General features: G+C 45.4%; 1 protein-coding gene across 6 annotated transcripts in view; it reads right to left on the bottom strand.

Moving 5' to 3' along the window:
- Positions 1-25,084, bottom strand: part of CRACR2B (calcium release activated channel regulator 2B) — a 49,399-nt gene that overhangs the window by 21,439 nt on the left and 2,876 nt on the right. For 4 of the 6 annotated variants that reach the window (XR_015701876.1, XR_015701875.1, XM_087745848.1 and 1 more), the window contains exons 2-5: positions 7,120-7,375; positions 5,494-5,605; positions 2,514-2,685; positions 157-303 (exon numbers count right to left, since the gene is read on the bottom strand). Coding sequence is in view for 4 of the 6 variants with exons in the window: in XM_087745848.1 (XP_087601974.1) it covers positions 157-303; positions 2,514-2,685; positions 5,494-5,605; positions 7,120-7,332 (644 nt within the window). In the remaining 2 variants the exon portion in view is untranslated. Of the gene's footprint in view, positions 1-156; positions 304-2,513; positions 2,686-5,493; positions 5,606-7,119; positions 7,376-8,310; positions 8,418-19,912; positions 20,020-25,084 lie in introns of those variants that run through there. The other 2 variants (XM_087745846.1, XM_087745847.1) reach the window with 2 other exon arrangements.

The following is a 25,084-nucleotide window of genomic DNA, read 5'->3' on the forward strand; positions in this document are numbered from 1 at the left end:
CAAAACAAACCCATGGGGATCAGATCAAGATAGAGAGTAATTTTATTACAGCAAGCAAAATCTCTGCGTCCTGTAACCCAGTCTCTCCTTGCATTTGAGGCAGCATCCAAGCATCAGCTGGTTCCTGACAGCAAACGACCATGATGTTCTCCTTACCGCTTCAATGCCTGTTCCATAGACTCCTTCTCATGATTGACCTCCCTTATGTATGATGAAACACGCAACAGAAACTCTTCAAAATTGGATAAGAGCTCCGGACGCTCCTTTCGTAGCCGAGCCCAGAGCTCCCGAATCTCACGTGGACTGGAGCAAGCATACAAGAGAGAAGGAAAGCAAATGAGTTTCTGTGTCATCTTACGGACTGTTATTCCAACTCCAGCATGCACTCAGGACAGACAAACTGCCTGTGATGACCTCCATTACACCATCACAGCAAAGAGGGAAGTTGGACAGTGATGGAGCATGCATGTGGAGTGAGATCTACTGCAAGGTTAAAATAAAGGAAGTCATCTGAAAGAGGAAAAGAAAAGTCATCTAGGAAGCAAACCTGGAACGATTATTTTTCAAATATTCAGCAATAACACATTTGGTGTCTAAACCAAGACTTGAAGAGAGGAATGTTCAGCAAATTTGCTGTGAGCTGCAGTCAAGCAGCAAACTGTTATAGCCCAGGGATTTTAGCACACATCACATAGGTGTTGTTCTCACACCAGGACTGTACTGGTGGATGCTACTGTCCTTGTTATTTATTTTACTGGTTTAGAAACTGAGGCACAAACAAAAGAAGCGAATTTGCCAAGGTGTCACATCAGGATAACAATGGAGGAAGCTCTGGAAACCCAAAGTCTTCTTTTTCTGAACCTGCAATAACAATTACACTGTTTTGGCATTTAATTCATCTCAATTTGAACACAGCACTTATAAACTTACTCTTTCCCAAAGAGTCTTATAAGTCTGCAGACATCACTTCATTGCTTCTTTTTAGGGAAGAGCTTTTTATTATTTTTTAAATTTTTTTTTTTAAATCCATGAAGTAGTTTGGAGGAACTGCCTTGAAATGTACAGAATAATTATACCTATAGACATTATCCAAATAGGTATTTTTCTTTGTGTATGTGTTTGTCTTCCTTAATATTCTTTGTGAAAAAACAAATAAAAACCAACCAAAAAGCTCTTGATTCCCCCGCCACCGTTGCATGATAGCCTCCTTTTTCTGTCCCAAGTTAAAAAAATTACTAGCACTTCATCAAAACTTCATGTTTTAGATAACAGAACATATTGAGTTCCATTAATAAACAAAACCATTTCTTTCTAGCAAAAACAGTGAAGATAGTTCAGATTCCTGCTCCAACCCCAATTAGCTTCTGTTTTATATTACTTCTTTACAACAGCTGGCTTGGCACAAAGGCACGACATGACTGAACTCATTGCATAAAACTGCACGTAAGCGGTCAAAATAAAACATGGGATAATTTCACTTTAAGACCTGATGCTTTTCAAAGCAGAGTTCTAAACAGCAGAAGGTATTTTTCCAGACCAGTAATATGGCCTTTCACAGTGTCATTCCATTATTTGAGGCATAACAGCTTTCCAGAATTTTTCAGGACAGGAGAAGTTGTTTACCACTAAAAGAAACATGCAGGTGCTTTGCATCACAATACAAATGAGACAAAAAAAAAAAAAAAATCTGTTTCATGACAGATGCAGCTCTGAAAGCAGCAAACTCCTTCACTCTCAGCTTCTGTCTCCAATCCTGTCTGTCTCCGGCCCCTACCTGGGCTGGTCCCTGAAAACTGGCAGCACCATTGGTCTACAATGCCTGAAAAAACGGGCTGCCACAGATGCTGTGGGGCACCCCAGTCCCAGCACATGTGCATCGGTTAGGAAGCAGTTATGCATAATACTTCACTTGGGAAGGCCCTAAAAAAAGGCTGGATGACACTGAGGCCAGCAGACTCTGCTGGGGCCATGTGCAAGAGCATTAATATCAAATTTCAAGGCTCAGGTGAGCATCCCTTGCCCAGTTTAGCCTTTCACACTCTACAAGATCAGCCCAGTCCCAAACAGGCCCTTGAGCACAGATCTTTCACAGACACTCTTAGAACTACAATTGTTTGAACATATGTGAACAGTCACCCACCATTTTGGAACAGACAGCACACTCATCCTCTTACCTTGTCTAACCCTTACATGCTTCTTTTCATTTGCTGTGTGCAGACAGGCTTCTATGCCACCAACTGCTACATTTTACAGCTGTGGTATGACCTCTAGCTTGGGACACTCTGCGAAAAGCACTGCACTAAAAGTAATTGTAAACTGATGAGAAAACCCAGACTTCACTGCATTTGTTACCAAGTGTATGAAAACCCAAGACAGCGGTACAGAAAGCCCAAGCAGTGCTTCAGAGAGCAAGCAGTTCAGTTCACCTCTTTGGTCTTTGCTGGTACTTTGAAGTTTTGGTATTGCAAGATCAAAACAGGGTAGCAGTAATGCCATGCGACACCCCTACTTACTCTTCAAACATGTGGGTTGCTCCAAGCTGCTCCATCATGGAACAGAATCGTTTCTCTTCATCATCATCTGCTGGGTCCAAGTCATCTGACCAGCCTGACTCGAAGGTCTCCTCATGTCTGGAGTGATCCATTCTCCCAGCCCGTTTACACAATTCAATCCCTATTAACTTTCCTGGTAGAAGGAGAAGGGAAGGAGGAGAATAAAGAAAGCCAAATTGGATGTCATTTAACAAGCTGCTATTTAAATGGCAGCCCGACAGAACCCCACGAGAAGCTGCCTGCACGCTGCTGGTGTAAAATACAGCTCCTGGTCAGTAAAGAGCCTCCGTTCTGACATTCTGAGTGATGTCAGCATCCAGTTTGCAATGCTGGGAGTGAAACTGTCTCCCAGACCAACAACAGGCTGTTAGGGCTCTGCTCACATCTGCGTGAAGATGATCCACCACCCACGGCCTTGGATTCTCAGCATGGGAAGCACGCAGCATTAGGTCACTTCACTCCCATGGAGCGGCGCTGTGGGTTCAGTTGCCAATGATCCCACAAGCTCCCTCTGGGACTGCAAGCCCGGCACTGAACAGCACCATGCCTCAGTTCCCCAACGTAAAAAAAAGTGAGGAGGAGATCATTACCCTTCCCTTCTCATGTGCTACATCTGGTCTGATTCAAGTGCTATGGGACAAGGACCGCCTCTTGCTAGGATTGTGTGGAGTGTCTGAACAAAATGAACTTACCCTCCAAACACTCCCTCCTGTCCCATCCCACATATGGACGGCTTCCAGCTATCTGGATCCTGTTTCATGCTGAGACACTAATGCCATGAGAATTTCATGCTATGCAAGGCACGTGACAAATATTGGTGCTGGGAACAAATTCTTTTCAAAGAAACAAATCAAGCAATCCTATTCAAAACACAGGCCCCCATCCTGTATACAGAGGTCAGACCTCCATTAGCAGCTACTCTTCCTTTCCAAAACATATCTGCTTGGTTCAAAAGGCAGAAGTGACATCCCAGCTACAGGGCCAGGAGCCAAGGATGTTCAGAGCATGGATGAGAACATGAAGCTGCTCTAAGGGGAAAAATATCCACTATTTGTGTACCTCAAGTCACTTAACTCGACTGCTTCTTAGCTCCGTATGTCCAGAACCTAGCCGCTTCTCTCCCACTCTTAAAATGTGCTGTAAAAAAAACTTGCAGTGTGGAGACACAGGCCCTACTCAGCTTAAAACCTGAGGTTCGGACAGTTAATTAAGGTGATGCGTTTAGATTAGGCACTTTGGATGTCTGCTTTAAAGAAAGAGTCATTATCTCTCATTATCTCTCTTTTACAGCTAGGAAAATTGAGGTAGAGAATGATCTGAAGATTGTTTTGACATCCTAGAAGGATCTCAGATTGCTTTAAATTGAACGTTTTAAATGTATGCTCTTTTGTCAGCTGTGAAGATGCACCCTGTAACTTCTCAGAGGCCGTGCAAGGAACCCTCTCAAGAAGCAGAGTTGATTGCAGCTTGAACTGCTTCCCTTTATTTCCCCCCTGCACACTCCAGAAGGAAAACAGCAATATGCCAGGCCAAACTCTTGCGTTAGGGTCAAAGTCTGAAAATTATTTCAATGAAGCCAGACAGAAAGAACAACTGAAAAGAAATGCAGAAATGAAGTGTTTTGCCTAGACTGGGTCAAGTCCCACAGAGCCAAGCCACCAACACAAGGTGGTACGTGACAACTGGTGGCTGACACAAAGAGAAATCTTGCCTACCTCTGCCAGCAATGGCACTGAGGCAGGTACCCTCATGATGTCCATCTATGGCTATGGCTGGGAAAAATGACTGAGACAATGAGATTTGGGAATAACCAAGTCATAACACAGAAGGCACTGTGGATGCCAAGGTGCCCAAATGGCACCCGTTCACCTTCTACACCACACTGGGCAGGAAAGCCCATGCTCCCGAGATGACTCTTGTTTCTGGCAAAGGTAGCAGAACCAGCAAACGAGGCTTCACCCCCACAGGCTGGGGCACAAGGCGGAAACAGGCACAGTCAGCAGGCACTCAATGGGTTAACACGTTCCCAGAACAGGCTGACCCAAGACACAGCTTTCCATGTTTATTCAGAGGAAAACTTTACAGCTTCTCCTTTCAGGGCTGGCTGTTTCTGGCCATTCAAATTGAAGCAACAAAAAGACCCCCCCTCTCTCCAAGTTGTGAGAAAGCCATGAGCAACCACCATCTGAGCAATTAGGACACTGCAACTCAAGAGCCTCCTCAATCACTTCTGAAAACCCTAGACCACCTGTGTTCACTTGCTTTGACCTGATCCCATTACCACATCTACATGTCCAAGGAAGGTGCTAACAGGGTGCAGGTTTTCTGGGAGCTTAGAACCAGCTAAAGCAAGTAAGCACCCGCGGCAAAGGGTATTAATGCAGTGGTAGTTCCCCCTCCTTAACACCTCTTGCACTGCTTGTGCTGCTGATGACAACTCTGGTATAGGATTAGCATTCTCCTAGTGTTTGGAAAAGGCAACAGCAAGAGGAAAACAAAACCTCTTTTGCCAGTGTGCTAGCCTACTAACAGGACTCCTACTAATATCCTTGAACAGCACTGCATAAACCAGCTGGAGACAGTTGCCAAGAGGCATATTTCTGTCCCCTCATCCAACAAGGGTCCTTATCCAAACGAACAACTGTGGATCACATGGCCAGATACAGGCTGCAGTATGTACCATCTCCAGTAAGAGATGTTCAGAAGCTGGCTCTACCACGTAGGCAGGTAACAGTTGTGCAAGAAGGCAACACAGAGCCTCAGGAAGGGGGACAGCAGTATTGCACGCACCCCTTCTCCAATGATATTCACATAAGCATGGGGCATTTCCCTTCATAGCTGGTACAGCTTCAGCAGAACCACTGCACTTTCTTTCTTACCAACATAAAGCATTATGTCACAGGTGGGCTTTTTCCTTCCTCTGCGTCTGTGCAGTCCCTACCTAGTCCCATGCTGAACTCCACAGGCGTCAAGTATCCATTATTGTTCTGTTCCAAGCTGTCAAAAACAGTCTCCAGCTGTTCAAGGGTTAGGGGGAGTTCACTCTGGAGCCGCTGCAGAGACAAAAGAATGAACAAAATAAGGACATGACTCAAGTCTTACCTGTGACTAGCTCCTGTCCCTGCCGTCCTCAGCTTCGGCCCATAGCAATGTGCACTTTCAGCACTGGATCCTGGCCGGGATGCGACAGCCTGCCAGTACAGCTGCGTGATGACACAAATGCCCGTTTGGACCCACTGATACAGCAACGCTTTCCATTACTGAATGATTCAACCAAGACTGCAGAGAGGGAGCTTCAGGTTATTTTGTTTGGAGGGAGCTCAACCCTCTTCCTCCCCAACTTCAGAACAGCTGCCTCTAGTTCACTGCCTAACTCCGTCCACCCCCGCCCAAGCCCTGCCCAAAGGTGGCAGCCTCCCAGGGCACTGCCAACCTCCTGTGACCACTGCTGCTCCCAAGAGAGCTCTCTATAGGCACATCAGGTACCAGCTCCACCTCTTTGGCCAGAGAAGGGTGACAGACTTGTGGGTGTCTGGATTCAGTTCCCAGCTCTTGCAGGAAATCTTGCAGATCATCATAAACAAAATGGTCAGCCCATAGCAGAGAGTTAGCTTTCTTCTGTCATTTTGTGCCTGTTGGGACTGTATCACTATTCCCACAACACAGACAAGGAGCAGAGAGATTTCCCTTCATAATACATCTTAGAGCATCTAGTGTGAAGGGGCACCCAAAGAAGCTTCCAAAATACAAGAGGTGTAAACTAAAACCTCATTACTGTCTGTTAAGCAGGCAGCTTTAGATAAAAGCTTAATAAATATTTATTAATGTAACTATACAAAATCAGGCATCACACAACCCAAAACAAAGTGAGTCAATAATTAAACCAGCATGGACCTGCCAAGGGTTAATTATAGATGGAGGGAGAGGTGAGACAGAAGAAAACAACCCACATGTAACCTTCCTGATAAACCACTAAAACAAAACTCACAAAGAACTGTAGAGATTCTGTTTACAAATACTGGTTTTAGCAGAAAGCCGCAAAACACATTATTCTAGAGCAAAGTTATAGTTCAGGCCTAAAGTGAGTTTTTTTGAGATCAGGCTTTAGCTATGATTGAGACAAAAAAGTAATACAGCTTTTCTTATTAAGTTGGTGAATTCTTTTTGTTATTGACTGTGTTTTTTGCAGATGGTGGTGTTTTGTTTTTTTTTTTTAAATTAAACCAAAGATTTTTTTTCCCCACAGATTTCCCATCCACTGAATGCTTAATGTTTGTAGGAACTGTTGCTTTTTTTATTATTATTTATTTATTTTATGCATTCCTTAAAAATTTGGATTTGCAGTCCCACTTGTCCCAGGAATTCCCTGGAGGTCCAAAGTCCTCCTGGGATTTTTGGTTCCTAGCAGCTGGCTGCGGCAGAGTTTGGTTCCCAGAAATCTGAATGAGACAGAGCCCACATGCACACCCATACTTGCCAAAAGTAAAGACATGCCACATTCTCCCCTCTTCTGCCACCCATGACTTTACAGTTCCTCCCAGGAAAGGGGAAAGATTTTTTCCCTCACCTGCATGTCCACTTTGGTGATAAAACCCTTCTCGTCCTTGTCACACAGCTGGAAGAGCTCCCTTGCCTTCTCGAGCATCTCCACCTGCACATCTTCCAATTCGCTCGCTTGGCTGGACGGGGAAGCAGCAGGAGCCACCCCATCCTCCTCATCCCCTTCCTCTTCTCCTTCCCAGTGGATGTATCCCAAGAGCGCTCCCCTCTGGTTCTCCATCGTCTCAAAGTCTTTTCCCCCAGGGCAGGGGCAAACAGAAGAGCTGCGGGGCAGGAAACAGAGAAACCCCAGTCAAATGTGACCCTCCACTTATGCCCCACATATCATCTAGTTATGTGCCTTGTTGGTTTGAAAGAACAATATTCAGCATCCATATCTGTTACCGAGAGAAAGGGAGGAAGACAGTGTGCAGAGGGTTTGTGTCAGAGGTACACACTGTACACAACATGGGCACAACCAAGCCTACCACACAGCTGTAACCCTCCACACTGTGATGGGCTCCAGACCCTGCACTGAGTAACGATGCTCTTTTGCCATCTCTCCTCCTCTGGCTCAGACCTACAGGGCAGTGTTCTCTGCTGGTGAAAGCCAGGTGCCAAGGGAAGGTTTCAGCGAAGACGAGAGGACAGGAAGGGGATGTTAAAGCATGCAGATAAATCTGCATGGGAACACAGTGATAGTCCTGCATTAGCTGAGACAAGGGGCTCAAACACTGTAAGCAGAGCCAGCTCCCAGCTCTTGCACAGCTCCCTGGATGCCCTCACCAGGATGCTTCTCTGGTCTTGGTTCCTCTGGTAATACCATGTGCTTTTCCTCCTCCTGTTGCTTTTCTGCACCACCTTTGAACACCAAACCTGCATCACAACTGCAAGAACCCAGAGCAGGACGAAAGCAGAGAGGAGGAAGATTTGTGCAAGTGACGCACTGGGAAAAATGTAACAAGCTGGGCACTCCTGCCCTCCTTGCCTCCCAGCCTCTGTTTTGAGAGCTCGTAAGCTGCCAAACAGTATTTTAATCTGAAATGTTCACCTTTATAGGAAGGAAACCACACAACTATGGACACATTTCAGAGGCCAAAGAAAATAATTCCCGTTACTTACAAGTACCTAAAACAAAAAGGCTAGGAATGAGAGCACCCCTTTAAGCACAGAACTGTGATTGTAAAGGTGCGTACAACACATCCCTACCCGAACTCACCTTCTGACTCACTGATGCCACGTAACGCTCTCCAGCTTTTCTTCAGCAACACCACCACATTTTTAAGCCTTGTTGCACTGACTGCTTTAGACTTCTGCAGATTTGTGTTCTGCATTGCAAGGCAGCAGTGAGCTGTGCAAGCAGGCTGAGAGCAGATTTAAACAGTACTAGACAAAGAAGGCTTGAGGGTTGGTTTTTTTTTTTTTAACCTCCAAGAAATTAAAAGCCACATACAGATGCCACGATAACAAACAAGTTAATTTTGTTTGCACTCTTAGTACAATGGGAAGATAAAGAGCATGATGGCCAGGAAGAATGTCACATGCGAGAACTATATGAAGCTGACACAAAAGGAGAAGGCAATTACGCACCACACTATTTGACTCCATTTATTACTGCTGGGTCGTGAGCCAGAGGGTGGTTCTGCTTCAAAGAACAAGCAGAACGCTTCAATCCCCCTTTCAAATCAGTGTTTTTTCAGGGCACCTCCGTTTAGCATCACTTGAGAAGACACTTATTTGAAACTCTGCAGAAAACTACCTATAAATGGTTACTATTATATGTTTCTAGTCAAGTAGACATCCCTGGCAAGCAATGGACACAGAGCTGGCCACAAGCTTTGGTGAATACTGCAGAGGAAAGGAGGGAACCAAGCATGAAAAGCAAGAAGGCAAGGGATGTCCTCCTCTCTTGCTCTTTTTCAAACAAACCCTCCTACCAAGCTTTTTTTTTTTGTTGTTATGGAGGCAACACAGCAAAATTTGGAGACTAAAGCTTGATCCTACCCATTAGCTGAACAGTCAGCTTGCTTCTGATGGCAAGTCTGTATGTGTTAGTAGTAAAGAGGTCAGAAAGAACCCCAGCTTACTTTTCACATTCAAGTAAAAGTTGCAAAGCTGGCCTCAAAAGGAAACAACAAAAAAAAAAAGAGACCCAAATATCTTACACTGCATAGATTTTACAGGTGATTACAGTGAGGAATCACATAGCCACACTGATGAATGATAATTATTGCCTGCTACAGGCTGCCTTGCTGAAGCTTTTTGCCGGACCCTTTCCTTCCACAAAGACACAGTCTCAGCACAAGCAGCACCCGGTACCAGATGGTGAGTGCAGGCAGCAGCATGGGATGAAACAAAATGGGAGTTCAAAGCAAGAGCCATAACAGGATTGCAGAAAACAGCCAGAATAAGAAAAAGTGCAAATAAGAAATACATTTTCTGAAACATCCCTCTAGCTGCCTAAAAGACACTGAGGTCCCTAGAAGTAAAGAAGATCTTACTTTCTCGTTAGCAGCTTCATCGTTTCTATTTCAAAAGCAAGAGCAGCCCACACAGATGATGTCTACCCAGCTCTGCTGCAGCAAACAAAAGGTTATATGAGGAGGATGTTCTGTTCTCTCTCAGAAACATATTTGCAAGCTGAAATCGGACCCACTACATCACTACCTCTGGCATCTCCTCATTTTATCAGAAGCCCAGCTGTACCACAGCTCCCAAACATTGGCTGAGCTAAAAACCTCTTAATTAGAAGAGCTGGGAGCCTGACATGGACAAGAGTCTGAAAGGATCACTCACATGTAAAAGATCAAGCCCATTAATTCAATGTTCTGAGTGCAGAGTCTCCTGTTCAAGCTGCTTCAAGTGGCTTCAAGCCAGATGTGGCTCTGTCAATGGCGAGACAGCACTTGTAGAGGAACAAAGCAGCAAATAGCAGAGAGCCCCAGTAAGCAAAATACACTGCAGCTCTGATGGACTTCTCCCCCAGAGGCCTTTGACTGAGAAGCTCTTTGTGTCCATCCCTGTTTGTAAGGGCATTGCATGGTATAAAAGTGGATGAGGCACAAAGCAGATCTCAGTCTAACAAGTGCTGTCATACCTTCCCCAGTTACAGATCATCACTGCAAACTACTGGGGAAGCAGCTTCATCAGCAAGATGCAGACCACTACTGAAGGACAACTTTCAAAGAGGCTGAGGTCACTACAGTACGAAAACTGGGACTGGTACCCAAAAGCAAGGCCAGCAGAGCTGGCTTCAGTGCAGAAGGATCAGTTTGGGAACAGCCATGCTTACCTGACACAAGTGGAGAAGACAGAGAAGATAGGTATGGGCATCTAATGCTTTTGGTCAGGCAAACCTGCCAGGCTCCCCCAGTGAGATGTAGCCAACCCACCTCCAGTGACAAAGTTTTGGTCGTTACCAAAACTTTCTGACAGGATTATTTTTTCCAGGTCTCTCCTGCCAGGATAAGGCAGTCATTGAGTTAGCACCAGTTAAGAATTAATTTCCACACCTAGCCTGGAGTCAGGACAATCTCTGTGTCTTGGATATTGCATCATAAGAACATATGCAAGGGGTCATGGCAGAGTTCATCTAGCCCAGCATCTTGCCCTCAACAGTGGCCATGAATGGCTGGCGAGGGAAAAGTAACAGCAGGGCAAGCACAGAGAAGGCTTCCCTGAAGAGATCTGCCAGCCTCTAGCTGCTGTCAGCCTGGGGCAATTCCTGAGCCACATGGTTCCTCCCTCGTCTTCCAAGACACTTGTCCAGCCTCCCTTTGAACCTGTATGAAAACATTCACTGTTCACATGAACATGCTGACAGAAACGGGGTGCCTGCTGCAATCAGTGGGTGCTGACAAAGCTTTATGGGACTATTCCAGTTTTCCGGGTACAGGGTTTGACCAGCACCCGCTCCACAAGAGATGGAGTTCCGCCCAGCTTCAGTTCAAACATGTGCTTCCTGCTACCTTCACATCTGGGAACTGTGGCAGAGACCAAAACTGGGCCTGGGAGATCTACCAGAAAGATGGAAGTGCCAGGGACATGGGGGCACCAATGGGCTCCAATCACCCTGGCCAGCCTTGGTGTGTAATGTTCTTCTGCAGCCCCCTTTCCCCCCCACCCCAGGGGTTTGGCTGCCTGTGCTCAAGGTCAGCTCTGATACTTCACAGTCCAGATCTGGGCAGTGTCCAACATCTGAACAACCTGATACAGAGCTTCAGAGAAAGCCAGTCTTCAGGACCTGTGGATTACACCAGATATCTCCTGCCACAGTGTGTGCTGGGGCCTGGCAAGCAAAAATTCACCTGCTCCTGCAAGACACCTTTCCCAGAGTCTGGAAAGCAAACACAGATCTTCTCAGACACAGCACAGAATGGGAAATTTGACTGCCAGTAAAGACAGCTAACACCAAGTCTTACATCTCTACACAGTGGTAACTCAGACCAGTCTTATGCACATATTTTAACCACTGCAGTTTGTCCTGTGCAAAGCTGTGCCAGAAAGCCAGCTGGATCCCATGGGCATGGCATTCTTTGGGGAAATCACAAGACCTAAATTTTAATCCTGACTTAGCTTGCCATATGGCCCTGGGTAAGTCACGTCACCTGCCTATGCTTATAGATTGTCAGATCCTCCAATTTGATTCTGATGCTTGTGACAGCTGGCACTTTATTTTAAGACTCAGTTCCTGGAGACTAGTAATTACATGTGAAACTCAAGCATCAAAATAGTTTCAAAGCCCCAAAGCTGAAGAACGAAAAACTTGAACACAGAACTTGAAGAATCTGCAAATTTCAACAAACAGAAGAACAGACCCAAGGTGCTCTTCCTGAAAAGGGGAGATACTACTTTCAAGGTAGCATTACTGTGTCATGGTTTCCAATATATTGTCTCTGAAAGCTTCTTGTTGTAGCAGTAAGCTGTGTTAAAGAGGTAAAGAGAAGTCATGGCTAAAATGCTACCAACAGCCAAGCCCTTATCTATGTGACCGTGACCACCGTGTGCACATGACAACTTTGGGTTTGTTTTTTTTCCCCCCACAGCCTGACAAGGAGGAAAGGAAAGTGGGGAGCACAGCCAAATTTTCCACAGCTGGTCCTCAGATGACCCCAGTCACTGCAGGGCATTGTACACAGCATTCCTAGGAGTCCTGCCCCAATTCAAGACAACAAATCAACAATTAATGAAGGAGGGAAAACAAAGCACAACTGGCTAAGTGGCTTACCCAGGATTTCAGAGCAAGTCCAGTGTTTGGGTCCTGAGGAGCTATAAGGGAAAGCAGGTTTTTGCTTTCCTGTACCACTGTATTTTTGGCGACATGGAATATTAAAGAAGAATCGTTATAGGTACATAGTAGGTGTCCATAGTGTACCACAAACTGAAGTGCTCAGATACTTGCTGGGAAGTTTCCCAAAAGAAGACCTCCTGTGTCTCTGCCTAAGACAATATTATTAGAAATAACAAAAACACCCCCATACTAAAGCTAAATATTTAAGCCATTTATTTAAATTGATCAGAAGAACACACACCCTTTCCTTTCTACTCCTGGTGCAGAAAAAGAGTCTTACAACTTTAAGGGAAGGAATTCACTGGGTGTTGAGGTGTGCATTGATCATGCTCTTGATGCATAGGCTGAATGAGACAGGTCTGATCCCATGCACAAGAGGACATTACACAAAGAGAAGGAGATGAAGGGCTAGGGTAAGGGATCCCTGCAGCAGAAGCCTGCTGCTTCAGCAATTTACAATCACACAGCAGGAGCATGCCAGGATGCAGTAGTACAAAGCATTTGTTGCTTGCTGATGGAATGGGAGCATCACTCAGGAGCAGGTGAGTAACAGGTACATTTTAAAAGAAAAGGGCAGTAAAAGCTTCAAGAGGTCCTTATACCATTTTATATCAAACAGATGCCACTTGCTCTGTTTGTTCTACTTTCCTTTCTCTCCCAATGTTTTGAAAGCAAATAATTACTAAAAAAGTGCTCCTTGTAGGACACAGTCACATCTACACATCCCAGATTTTACAGTACGATGAGATTCAGTGATCAAATACACAGTTACAATTATTATCCTAGTTGCACGCAGAAAGCACATATTCTAAACGCATTGGCAAAATTACGGCCATGCAAATCTGACCAGGTGAAGGTAGAGCAAAGGTCTTGCCAGGAAACGACACTGACCCCCATGTCAAACTGGTTTCCACATAGGCTAAATTTCCAAAAGCCGCTCAAAGGAACTGAGCACCCATTCGGTGGAAACTGTTTTAAAAGGCTCTGCCGTTGTGCCTGAAAAGGCTGGGAGGAAAGCAGAAAGAGAGTTATTTCTCAGTGTACTTTGTTCAAAATTAATTTTGCTCTTTCCCTTCTCTAAGAAATTTGTTTCCATTGTTTGGAATTTGTTTGGGTGGTTGTTGGGTTCTCCCTTCCCAAAGGGAACAGTAGGGAAAAAAATACACTGAAAAATTAGAAAAACATCAATTGTTTTGCAGGTTTTTTTTTCTTTAAAAAAAAAAAACACTAAGAAAACCCATACACACCCTGGGCAGAGAGCCTGAAATCAGGTGTAATATCTAGAGCTACACTTCACTCACTCTCTCTTTTAATTGCCTGCACTTGATTACATCCCTTTAAGGAAACAGGAACGAATCCAGGAACCTTTGTGTTGTTTACTCAGCAGGAGATTAGCCCAGCTTGATAGCCCTGAGCTAACCCATGCTGCAATATCGACGGATGACTTCATCATGGGATATGCCAGTACGATACAGAGGTATATCCCAGAAACACAGACAACTGTTAGGGATCCGTCATTCTGAATAGCACCTTAAAAAAGGTGCTCTGCTGCAATTCACCATTTCCCTCGCCAAAGTTCAAAGAGGAACACTTCTTTATGACTTATCATACGAACTTCTTGGTCTCTGCCAAAAAAACTTGCCAGGGAGAAACTTGTTTGATACAGACTCTATGCTCCTATCTGCAAGCAACTTGAGATTGGTAACAGTTCTCTTTTTTTATTTCAAGAAGTGAACAAATAAACTGCTTAAAACTGCACTTACTGATGCTTCCTGATTCAATGACACAATAGAAAGCACCAACACATGCCAAGAACCATCAATGTAGTAAGTCTTCAACACAAACAGGTATCCACGACATACCAAAACAATATTCTTTCCCTCAGAAATTGCCACAAATCCTCCATCACACCTACACGCCGTTCCCCAGCTATGCCCTTCGTAAGCCAAGCAACACTTTGCAGCTCTTTCACACTGGCACAGTGTCACAGTGTTGGCACTGCAAACACCGAGGGTGCGTGTTTGCACTGGAACTGCTCCTACTAATCGGGGTTTTGGCTTTGTTGCGTTGTTTTGCTTGGGGAGTGGAGAGAGAAAGCATCAGTTTTTCCTCTAATGATATTTGGGCCAAGAGTTAATTCTCAGCAATTAAAAACAAAATCCAAACCACATTTTTTCCATAAACAGCTAAGGGTCTTGGATCTGTCAATATAACTAGCACACAGCTGATTTTTCAGAAAATAAAGAGCACACCTGCAATAAGACATGACAAATAGCAATAGCTAGTTTAAAAACAACTCATTTTTACAAATTCCTTCACTTTATAAAAGGCTTACAGGTTTCCTGAAACTTTTTTTAAAAAAAGAGACAGAACAGAACATTGCAACATCTCATACAACACAACATAATGATTCATTGTATATGGAATGGAAAAAAACAGCAATATTAGAATCATAGAATCATTTAGGTTAGAGAAGACCCTTAAGATCGTCAAATCCAACTGTTAACCTAGCACTGCCAAGTCCACCACTAAACCATGTTCCTAAGCACCACATCTACATATCTTTTAAATACCTCCAGGGATGGGAACTCAACCACTTCCCTGGCAGCCTGTTCCAGTGCCTGACTGCCCTTTCAGTAAAGAAGTTTTTCCTAATATCCAAACTAAATCTCCCCTGGTGCAACTTGAGGCCATTTCCTCTTGTCCTGTTACTTGTTACTTGGGAGAAGAGACTGACACCCACGTCGCTACACCCTCCTTTCAGGTAGTTGTAGAGAGCAATAAGGTCTCCCCTGAGCCTCCTCTTCTCCAGGCTAAACAACCCCAGTTCCCTCAGCTGCTCCTCATAAGACTTGTGCTCTAGGCCCTTCACCAGCTTCGTTGCCCTTCTTTGCACATGCTCCAGCACCTTTCTTGCTCCATCTTTCTTGTAGTGAGGGGCCCAAAACTCAACACAGTATTCAAGGTGCAGCCTCACCAGTGCTAAGTACAAGGGGATGATCACTTCCCTAGTCCTGCTGGCCACACTATTTCTGATGCAAGCCAGGATGTTATTGGCCTTCTTGGCCACCTGGGCACACTGCTGGCACAGGTCCTTTTCCACTGGGCAGCTTTCCAGCCACTCCTCTCCAAGCCTGTAGCATTGCATGGGGTTGTTGTGGCCCAAGTGCAGGACACAGCACTTGGCCTTGTTGAATCTCATACAATCAGCCTTGGCCCATCGATCCAGCCTGTCCCTCTGAAGAGCCTTCCTACCCTCCAGCAGATCAACTTTTTGTTGATTGTACCCTATTGTACTCTTTGGCTTCAAAAAGAAGAATTCATTGTATTTCCATAGGCTGGAGATCATGCTGCACATCCACAAAGGACATGGTTAGCCAGCAGTAAGTAAATAAGTAAATATCATTCACTTAGTCAAGTAGAAAAGCCTCTGAGCAGTATCAAGTTTCCCATTGATGCCACTCCTGTTAATGTTCTACCACAAATATGCGGTTGTTAGAGGACACAGGCAATCAGCTCAAGAAAATAGAGGAAGACAGGATATTTTAGCCGTGAAGAGATAATACAGCCTTTATTCATGTTAGCTGAACACAGTGTTGTGAAGTGGAAGGTACATGCTGCTTTGAGTTCAGCAATCAGTAACACCAAGCATGTTGACCGCAGAGCAAATGCTCTGCTCTGCTGGTGATACCTACTGGCAAGGCAGGTAGTCAGGAGGCAAACAAACTTCTTTTGCCAGCCCCGATGCGGGAAAAGGAGAAGACAGAGGACTTGGCACTTGACATCAGACACACTGGATCATTTTTGATTGAAAGTGAACACTGAGCACTGGGAGCCCAGGCAAAGGAGATCCCTGCTCTCTTCTATTCGTCTTTTCCAAGGGCTGGTGCGGCAGGCAGGAACACCCCATAAGGAAGACAAGCTCCAGATCTAAGCTGGCATTCAAAGCTCTTCAAATAGTCTTTAGAGGAAATTACATAAATCCAGGGCAGCTCCTCAGCTTGTTTAATTGAACATTGCTGGCAATTTCCTCCTGCCTTACCAGCCCCTTTAGCAAAGGGAGCACTTGCATGCAGAGCAGGTTATACCAGAGACAACAACCAGAAGTCAGCGCACTTCTGGGCTTGTACCACTAGTTATTGAACAGCTAAAATGTCATCCAGGAACACTCGACACATGACGAGCACCACCTTGGCTGCTGCAGCTAAGCAGAAATGCTGCTGTGGAGACTCCTTTCACACCCTGAGAGCAGCAGAGCCACCTGTACACAAGGCTCTTCCCCTGCCCTCAGGAATGCAACCACGCTCGGTGTTCTGCAGAGAAAATTAACACTGAAAGGAGGCATGCCTCAGTCCTGTGCTGGTGGAGAGCTAGACACACTCTGTCAGTGTCCTTGAAGTACTTCAACGCAAAATTATATTATGCAGAAACAGCCAGTTATTGAATAAGTGGATAAAAGGTTCTAATGGATATACAAAACTTCAAATGCAAAAATTTGTTTTTTGTGGAGTTGCCCGTGTAACCAATTCACGAATGGCAGAGACAGTGAAGAATTGTCCCCAGTCACTGACGTCTTTAAGAAAAGAATCCAGAAGTCTCAGATAAAACTGGATGGTGGCAGTTGCACATCAAACAGGAGGAAGCACTTCTCTGCAAACCATTAAAGCATGGGACTCGCTGACACGGGGTGCTGAGGATGTCACAGGTATTCATGGGCTGCAGAAGTGGCTGTTTTTTTCTTCCCTGAGTTTGTCCATAAAGGACTATTACACAAAATATCTGTTTTGGTGAAAATTTTCTGAGCCACAAACATCCAAAAGAGTGTACTAGGAAAGTATCATTACACATTTATGCTGGGAAGACGAGGGTAGCTGCTGTTGGAGACACAGTGCTGGTTCAGCCTGGCCCTTCCTCAGCATGAATAGAGGCTGATTTCTCATCAGCAGGAACCACCCTCAAAGTACACAGAGTCTTCTACCAAAAGGACCACAGCATTTGTTGCATTTTCATCAAGGACAGTCCTACGAACTGGACTTGCTACTCCAACAGCCAAAGGTCAGGCTTCTTCCCACGACTATCACTGCCATCAGACCCATAACTTGGGTGCTGAACTCAACTCAGACCTCCCTTTAAGTCCTCAGATTCTAACCGTCTATGTAATACCAGAACAAAGATTTTCCTTTCCAACAAGAAGCTGAATCTCTCTATGACAGCCAGGCACATTGTCTGACCTCAGCAGGAACCCTCCTGGGCTGCTGTTACCTATGCACACTCATCCAGCGGAGTCACTGTCTCTAGGCATCCTTTCACTAGTTCTCACCTCTGTTGTAAGAGAGGGAAACAACTGGTATTAGCTTTGTGGAGGATGATCTTTCTGCCACACAACCTTGGCATGCTGAACAAGAAAGGTGTTGACTCCTGCCTCTAGTTGGCTCCCAATCTTGTTCTGTCACTGCTTCATTGAAATTGACCTCATACAAACAAAAATTCATAGCCTTATGTTGTCCTCAAATAGCTCCGCCACCACACACACGCATAGATAAAATATCAAACCAGAACATCAGACCACCCAATCCCCTTTCAAAGAAGAAACTTCTTTTTGGTAAAGCACCCACTCACACTGCTTACTGAATACATGTGATAGAAAACGATTTCTTCTCCAGCTGAGCCAGCAAGTTCTCTGCAGCACTTGAAACCTCCTTATCCAGAGGGCTACAACTGCAGGGGGGATGCATGAAGTTCAACCATCTTTTCCTCATTCCAGGAAATTCACCTCCAGTCTCTTGAGAACTGGACACAGTGATCTCACCCCCATAACCTTTTCTGGGAGCAGGGGGAGAAGCTTTACCTCGTTACTCTGAATCTGAAAGATGCACTTAAAGGACAAAAATGGTTTGTGAAGACTGTTTCAAAAAACAAGTAGGAATGAGTATGGAGAGAATTTCTAGGCACCACAACTCTCTGGAGAAGCCTCTCCCTGGCTGGTGATGTATTGGTTTCGCCCAGGAGCAGTGTATGGGACCCATGGACAGTTTGACCTTTCTGCAAATGCTATTAAAACAACAAACAGAGCTGAGGCAGCTGGGTGAAGCCCATTTCCAAGAAGACGGTTAACCCATTCTCTGCCTCACAGAGATGAAAATGGCCATAGGCACAGGTGCGTGACACTTGGTTACCTCTCAGCTAAGGATCCACCCTAACAATGAGTATAAAGATTCACCCCTTCTTGTGAGCTAAGGAGGTGCTGGCTGTGCTATGAAAAACACCTTTCCTGAAAAGCCAGTGTAATCTGTGCACTGGAGAAGGATGAAATCCATACGCTCAGTAAAGACACCTCTTGTCTACCAGACCATTGAGGGGGCCACAGGTGAAGACTTGGATCCAGAGGGTTGACACTTCCTCCCCTTAAATAACAGAGGACCAGTCTGAATATCCAAGAATTCCAGGATCTCATTCAAGATATCAGAAATATCCTCTCCCTTTCTCATTCAGAGGGGACAATCACAACAAAATACTAAAAGCCTCAGAAGCCAAGACAGAAAACCAAAGAATGTTTTGAGCAGCCACAAGCCCTGAGCTGCTCCTCCACAAAGTGGGATAACATGTGCAGCTGAAGGGCACATGTTCCCTGCATACCAGGCACAGCTTAGTGCGAGGAGCAATCAACATAAGGAACAGTGTTTAAAGCAAACTTGGAAGCAGATGCTGTCTGAGAGGTGCTTTTGTTCAACTTGTACGACTGTTCTGGGAAAGGTGAAATTACTGGGGGGGAAATATTCCCCTCTTTGACAAAAGCTGTCACTGAGTCAGAAGCTCACAGCAGCAACACTGCTGTAGGATTACAGAAAATCAGGGAGGGATAGGTATGCTTATGAGAGAGAGTGGAAAATTTCCTGACAAATGTTTTTAAAGGAAAATTTCTAAGTAAGTCTTCACAAAGAATGCAGCAGAAAATCCTTAGTTTTTAATCTAACCAGCTTAAGACATCCATTTCATAAGAAAACATCACAATCCCACATATTTTAAGCATGTACTTTTTCCCCTTTACTTTTGAAAATGTAACCATTGCAGCTATTACTCTAAATCAGCAGTTTCCCAAATCAACGAGTTACTAGAATGAGTTAAGCGACCTGCAGAACCACATCAGAACCGAGAGCAAGTTTCTTCAGTTTAACGACCCAAACTGAAGCATTAACCATCTGCTAATTAAGCACCTCCAGCTCTTGAAAACCAATCAATAAATTTTCCCTCTTCCGTCAGGGGAATAACAACCGTTTTCTGCAGTGGTATACAATGCCACTGCACTCCACAAGTCTCTGTCCCATTTCTACTCTGCTGCTTTAAAGCAAAAGCAGGAAGTCAGAACAGAAAGTTCCTAGGAAGAAACTCTGCTGAGACACAGCAACTCATAAGCTCGTTCAGACTTCCTTCTACTCAAATAATTCCTTGCCCAAAAGAGACAGACTTTCTTCCCTCCCCTCCACCCCATTACACAACCTCGTTTTCTCTCTCTGCAGGTGTCCCCAAATACCTCAAGTGTCAGGACAGTATCGCTCCCCTTCCCTGGAACCGGCAGTATATTCCACAGCAAAGAGCTTGCGGAGAACAAACACCGCCACTGTAAATAGAGTATCAGAGCAGGTCCAAGCTAGGAGGTGTGGTTTGCAACGCTCCCGATGCATCTCATCCCCTTTCCAACAGGCCAGTAGCCATCGGTTCAGAAAGCAGCACAAGAAAACCTGCCATTAATCTCCCAAGGTAAATTCCTTGTAATCCTGCCTCATGCACAGCTGTGAAGGAGAAGGGCTTGTTTCTGAGCTGCCTTAGGCAAGAGGGGAAGAAGTGGTAAGAAAGCAGGTGATCCCTTGTCCCATGATAAACTTAACTTCCCTGAGAAACTCTAGCTGTGCTTGTAGGTAGCTCGCTGCCTACCTCACATCTGATTTCAACAAGGGCAGGACTGGAAACTACCCTTGTGAATCCTACCTCAAGTTTAATTCCACTTTTACATAGCCGGCAACCTGTTTCACAAAGAGAAGCGCAGAGACCTTAGGAAAAAAGAAAGGTAAACCACAAGATGACACTGCAAGGAGCATCTTTCTTTGGAACCATAAAACACACCCCAGGGGTGGGGTGCACACCCCAGGACCTTCTCACTAAAGCAGCCAGAGATGCCACCCTCTATCTTGCCACTGACCAAAGTACCCCTCTATCCCACAGTGCCACCAAAAGGAAGCAAAGCCACCCCTGCCCACTGACAGCTGGGGATGCTGATGGGGATTTGTGACTCAGTGGCAGCTCCAGGGCTTCCAGGCAGCATGAAGTTGCCCTCAGCTGTGTCAGCTCCCACTAGTTAGGCCTGACAACTTCTTGGAAGCTGACAAAGAAAAGAAAAAAAGAGAATGTTGAGACCCTGGGAGGCTGGCTCTTTGTCACCTGGTATGGTTTTGTCCCCTTTGCTCACCCCCACCCCAAATGCCTCTTCACGTCAGCCCTCAAGGACAGTATTTGCCCAGCAAATAAGCTTTGCCATACAAGTCATGAGCAGGCAAGCTTAGCCTCTACAGAGCCCAAAAACCACTCTTCCACTGATTCCCACTAAGACTCCAGCTGGTATCTGAACAATGGAGACCTCATCAACCTGCAGAGGAGCTACAAATAGCCCCATCCTCCCAGCAGCAAGTGATGATGGGACCTGCAGAAAGCAAAGCTAAAGGCGGGTCCTTCCCCATGTATTTTAAGATGGTTATTTCAAACCCCAGACTAAAAAATGGGCATGAAGACTACTACAAACCATCACGCTTGTCTTTAATACAGGTTTAACGGAGCCAGCAAGCTCCTCTGAGCCGTCTGGGAGGGCTCTGTGCTGCTGGAGGGTAGCTTTGCTCCTCTCAGACCAGGACGATCACCTCCCCACTCCTCACAGGCTCAGCTTTGCCCCAGCCCCAGAACTACACATCCTTTGAGGCAGGCTCTGGCTGTGCAGCTGAGGCAAATAAACACAAACAAACCCAGACCAAGTGAGTTACCTACCTCTGAGCAGGAGAGTTTACTCACCATTTTGTTTACTGTTGCTGCAGAGGTGATGCTAACACACATGAACCATTGTCTCGGCTGGGATGCTGCTAGAACAGCACAAAAAAGGGAGCAAACTGCTCTTCTGAACCTCGCAGCCTGTTCTGTCTCTAACCTCCTCCTGGGGTCCTTTATAAAACTGCTCTTAGTACTAACCAGAACAAAAAAGCTTATCGAACACAAAAAAATAAACAGCATTTTGGAGCCACATTAATGAATCCTTAGCATTACATGGATAAAGGTCAGGAAATGCAAAAAGTTACGGTTCCCATAGTAATGCTAAATCAACCATACTGCACATCCTGTGTATTTAGTGGTACATGTTGAAAAGAAAAAGGCTTCATCCACTAATGCCAAAAAGGGTTTTGATTTAGTAAAAACACCTGAATACCACCCCCTACACGCAACATTTATTGTTCAGAGAAGTGGATTTTCAGATTGAATTGGATTAAGCCAATCTAAGCATCATTACAGCTCCCCATATCAAGGGCAATAGCAAGAGCTCTCAAGCATGATTACAGACCGAATGTTATTTGCCCAACCTGAATAGAGGAAAGGGACTCAGGCATCAGAACGGGTTGAGTCACCAAATCACATTCGGCGCTGATTCTGCATTTGGATGCAGCAGAGAAGTGGTAAGGAGAGAGGGGAGAGAACAACTGACCAACCCCACCACACCCATAACTAGTAACTGTTAATCCATTTCTATAAACACTTGTTTCTTTGATACTAACAGCCTGAAATATCCCCCTGCCTAGTATCTCACCTCACAAGTCCGGAAACAGGTTGTGAATGAACTACAACCATGCTGACCTCTCTCCAGCACAAATCTGCGTACTGCTCTGCTCTTCAAGCTCCTGAGGTCTTATCTTCATGCTTTACATAAAGCCCACACCACTCTTCCCAGAGAGAAGAGCTACAAGTGGTCCATTTGCATTTAGCAGCTTTGACTGAGCAACCAGATTTGCATGGGAAGCAAAAGTCTCTTTTTGTGCCATAGGAAACGCATTAAATCAAAGGGGTTTGTGCATCTGTACTGGAGCAGAGGATTACTCCTCTGGCTATGTGTCTGGGAGAGAGGAAAGGTAGAGCAGAGATCTTGCAAACTTGTTTAAGAGGCAAAGAGGATAAGGAGGAAGGAAGGCAGCTCTCAAGCACAGGAGCAAAGTGTGCAATGGAAGAAATGTGTACATTTGTGAGGGCATCCACATGCGTCATTTTTCCTCTCCAATAAATCTGAATTCTTTTCCTAGTTCCCGTGATGTCAGATAGAAGGGCACAGTTCAGGACAACAGACACCTTTGAACTTCAAAAACCTGATAGGTGAAGAGAGATGCTCTGGCAGCACTGCTGCTGAGGAGGTCCTCAGCCCTGCTAGACACCAGGGTACCCGCACAGCCCTGAGCTGACGGAGCTGGTCATGGAGTGACATCAACCCCAGAGTCCACAGCAGGACACAGACACAGGAAAACACAGCAGAAGTCTTTCTGCCCACAGGGTTACTGCGTGGCTGTTCCTTCACTCACATCCCTCAAGCCTTTGCTGTCACCATCCCTTGGGGTGCACCCACCTTCCCTTTTGGTCTCCAGCATCAAGTCTCCACATTTTAAAGAAGCTTTGCAACCCTTCCCACAGATGCAATACCTGGCTATTCCTTGGAGCTGCACAAGTCCCAGACAGCATCTACCCACACCTGCCAAGGGTAACAAGGATTTGGTCACGCTTTATCTTATCTAAGCTATGATGACGCTCATCTTCCTTCTTGGGCAAAGCTCAGCAGCTCTGCACCTGCCAAGAAGGGGAGCTGGCCAGAGGCCAGGAGCTTCAGCTCTGATGGTGATTCACACCAGAATGGGACGGCTCGCTGGCCTCCCTGTCCCACCCCACAAACAACCGGGCATTTAGTCCACAAGCAAGAGTTATGGGGAAAATACGATTCAGCAATATTTACACATCTCATCTCACTTTCACCTCAGCTGCTAGCACAGGCATACAGCTCACCTTCCCTAGACACGGTACGGCCATGCTAGTCCTTGCCAATAGATAAGCCAGTCAATTTTATTTTACAGGTAGTCAGACCATTTGTCCACGGAGAAAACTTCAACATCCATCATGCCATCAACCTACAGGTCACCTGCAGCTTAAATTCCCAGCTGGAGATGAGCTCGGTTTCGTCGTCTTCATTTTACAGAGGGGAAACTGAAGCTGATAAAAGCACTACTCTTACTCAGAGGTGTTTTGCTGAATGAGATGGAGAGAGGTATTCAGCTACTACAACAGTGAGTTCCACCAAGTTTTCCTGTGTTACATGTTAGATGTGCCTCCCCACACCTGCACCTCTCCCAGGCTCCTGCTACGCCCAGCCAAGGTCTTAAAGCTAGCCTGCAAGCCTGTGGTCTGCTTCCAACTCTCTTTTTCCAGAGGCTGGACTTGCCTGGCTACGCCCAGACATAACTATATTTTTCCCAAAAGGTTTGCTTTCCATAGCCTAAATTACATATTTAGATATTCCACAATTTTATTTTTAACACCACACAGCTACCAGTCCTACTCCTCCAAAGGTCTGCAGATATCCTGCTTGTTATTCTTTTGAAGAGCTTGAGATAGGAAGCAATAAACAGCTAGATACTGTTACCTTTATTACATAGCTACAACAACTGGACTCGACATTTTTCAAGCCTTCACTGCATTGCTTTAGCCTTCATCCAGCACACGTGCTAAAGGCTAATTCTTTCAAAACACTGCAGATGAGGTCTTAAGAGCTCTCCCCTTATTCATCTCTTCAGAAATGCAGGTTGCCTCAGCCCATGATACATCATCTGCTGTGAACAGTGACATCTTTGCATCTGCCAGGATCTTACCAGCATCACAAGCTCAGGCCAGCCCCATGCGCAGACAGCGCTGGACCACGACAGCAAATGTCAGGAGGTTCAGGGCTCCCAATCACATTTTTAGAGGTCTCCTGCCATCTTCAGAACACCACAAACCTTTCCTGTGGGGCTTTCAGGTGTAATCCTCAAACGTCCTTCTGAACCAGGCAGTCCCTTCCACATAGATGGGGCCATTAATTGGTGCAGAAAAGTGATACGGTGTCTTGTACCAGCACAAAGATTAAAACTACAGAAGCAGGAACAACAGCTCCTCCTTCAGATGACATCTCCGCTAAATTAACTGCAATTGCACACTTCACTAGATAGAAAGCAGGGATGTTACAAGCTCTCAGTCTTATTACTTGACAAATTTTCCTCCAGTTATGACAACCAGATGAGAGCACTGTACCCTTCCAGAGCGCTGTACCATACCCCGTTTCCTCCAAAATAAACCAATGATTAAAGTCACAGTCTCTAAGAGCACAAGACAGTATTTTTTCCTACTTTAGTGCTCTGTGACACATGGTTAAGAGAAAAACACTTGGTTAAAAAGTCCACAGCACTTCCCAATCATGTCACCCCAACCTGAATGAAGCACAGGAAAGCCCACCATGGCTCCAGACTCCACTTGGAAGCTCACAGTACCACAACCTATACACAACCCACAGCAGCTATTAACACGAGGTTTGGCACCATTTTCTCCCAAAGCTCACAACATTTGTTATGCCACTTGAGGCCCCTAGGTACTGCAGTCAAGT

This window comes from Nipponia nippon, unplaced genomic scaffold (assembly GCF_047370975.1).
Source record: "Nipponia nippon isolate SJK-2023a ecotype South Korea unplaced genomic scaffold, ASM4737097v1 scaffold_10, whole genome shotgun sequence".
NCBI lineage: Eukaryota > Metazoa > Chordata > Aves > Pelecaniformes > Threskiornithidae > Nipponia > Nipponia nippon.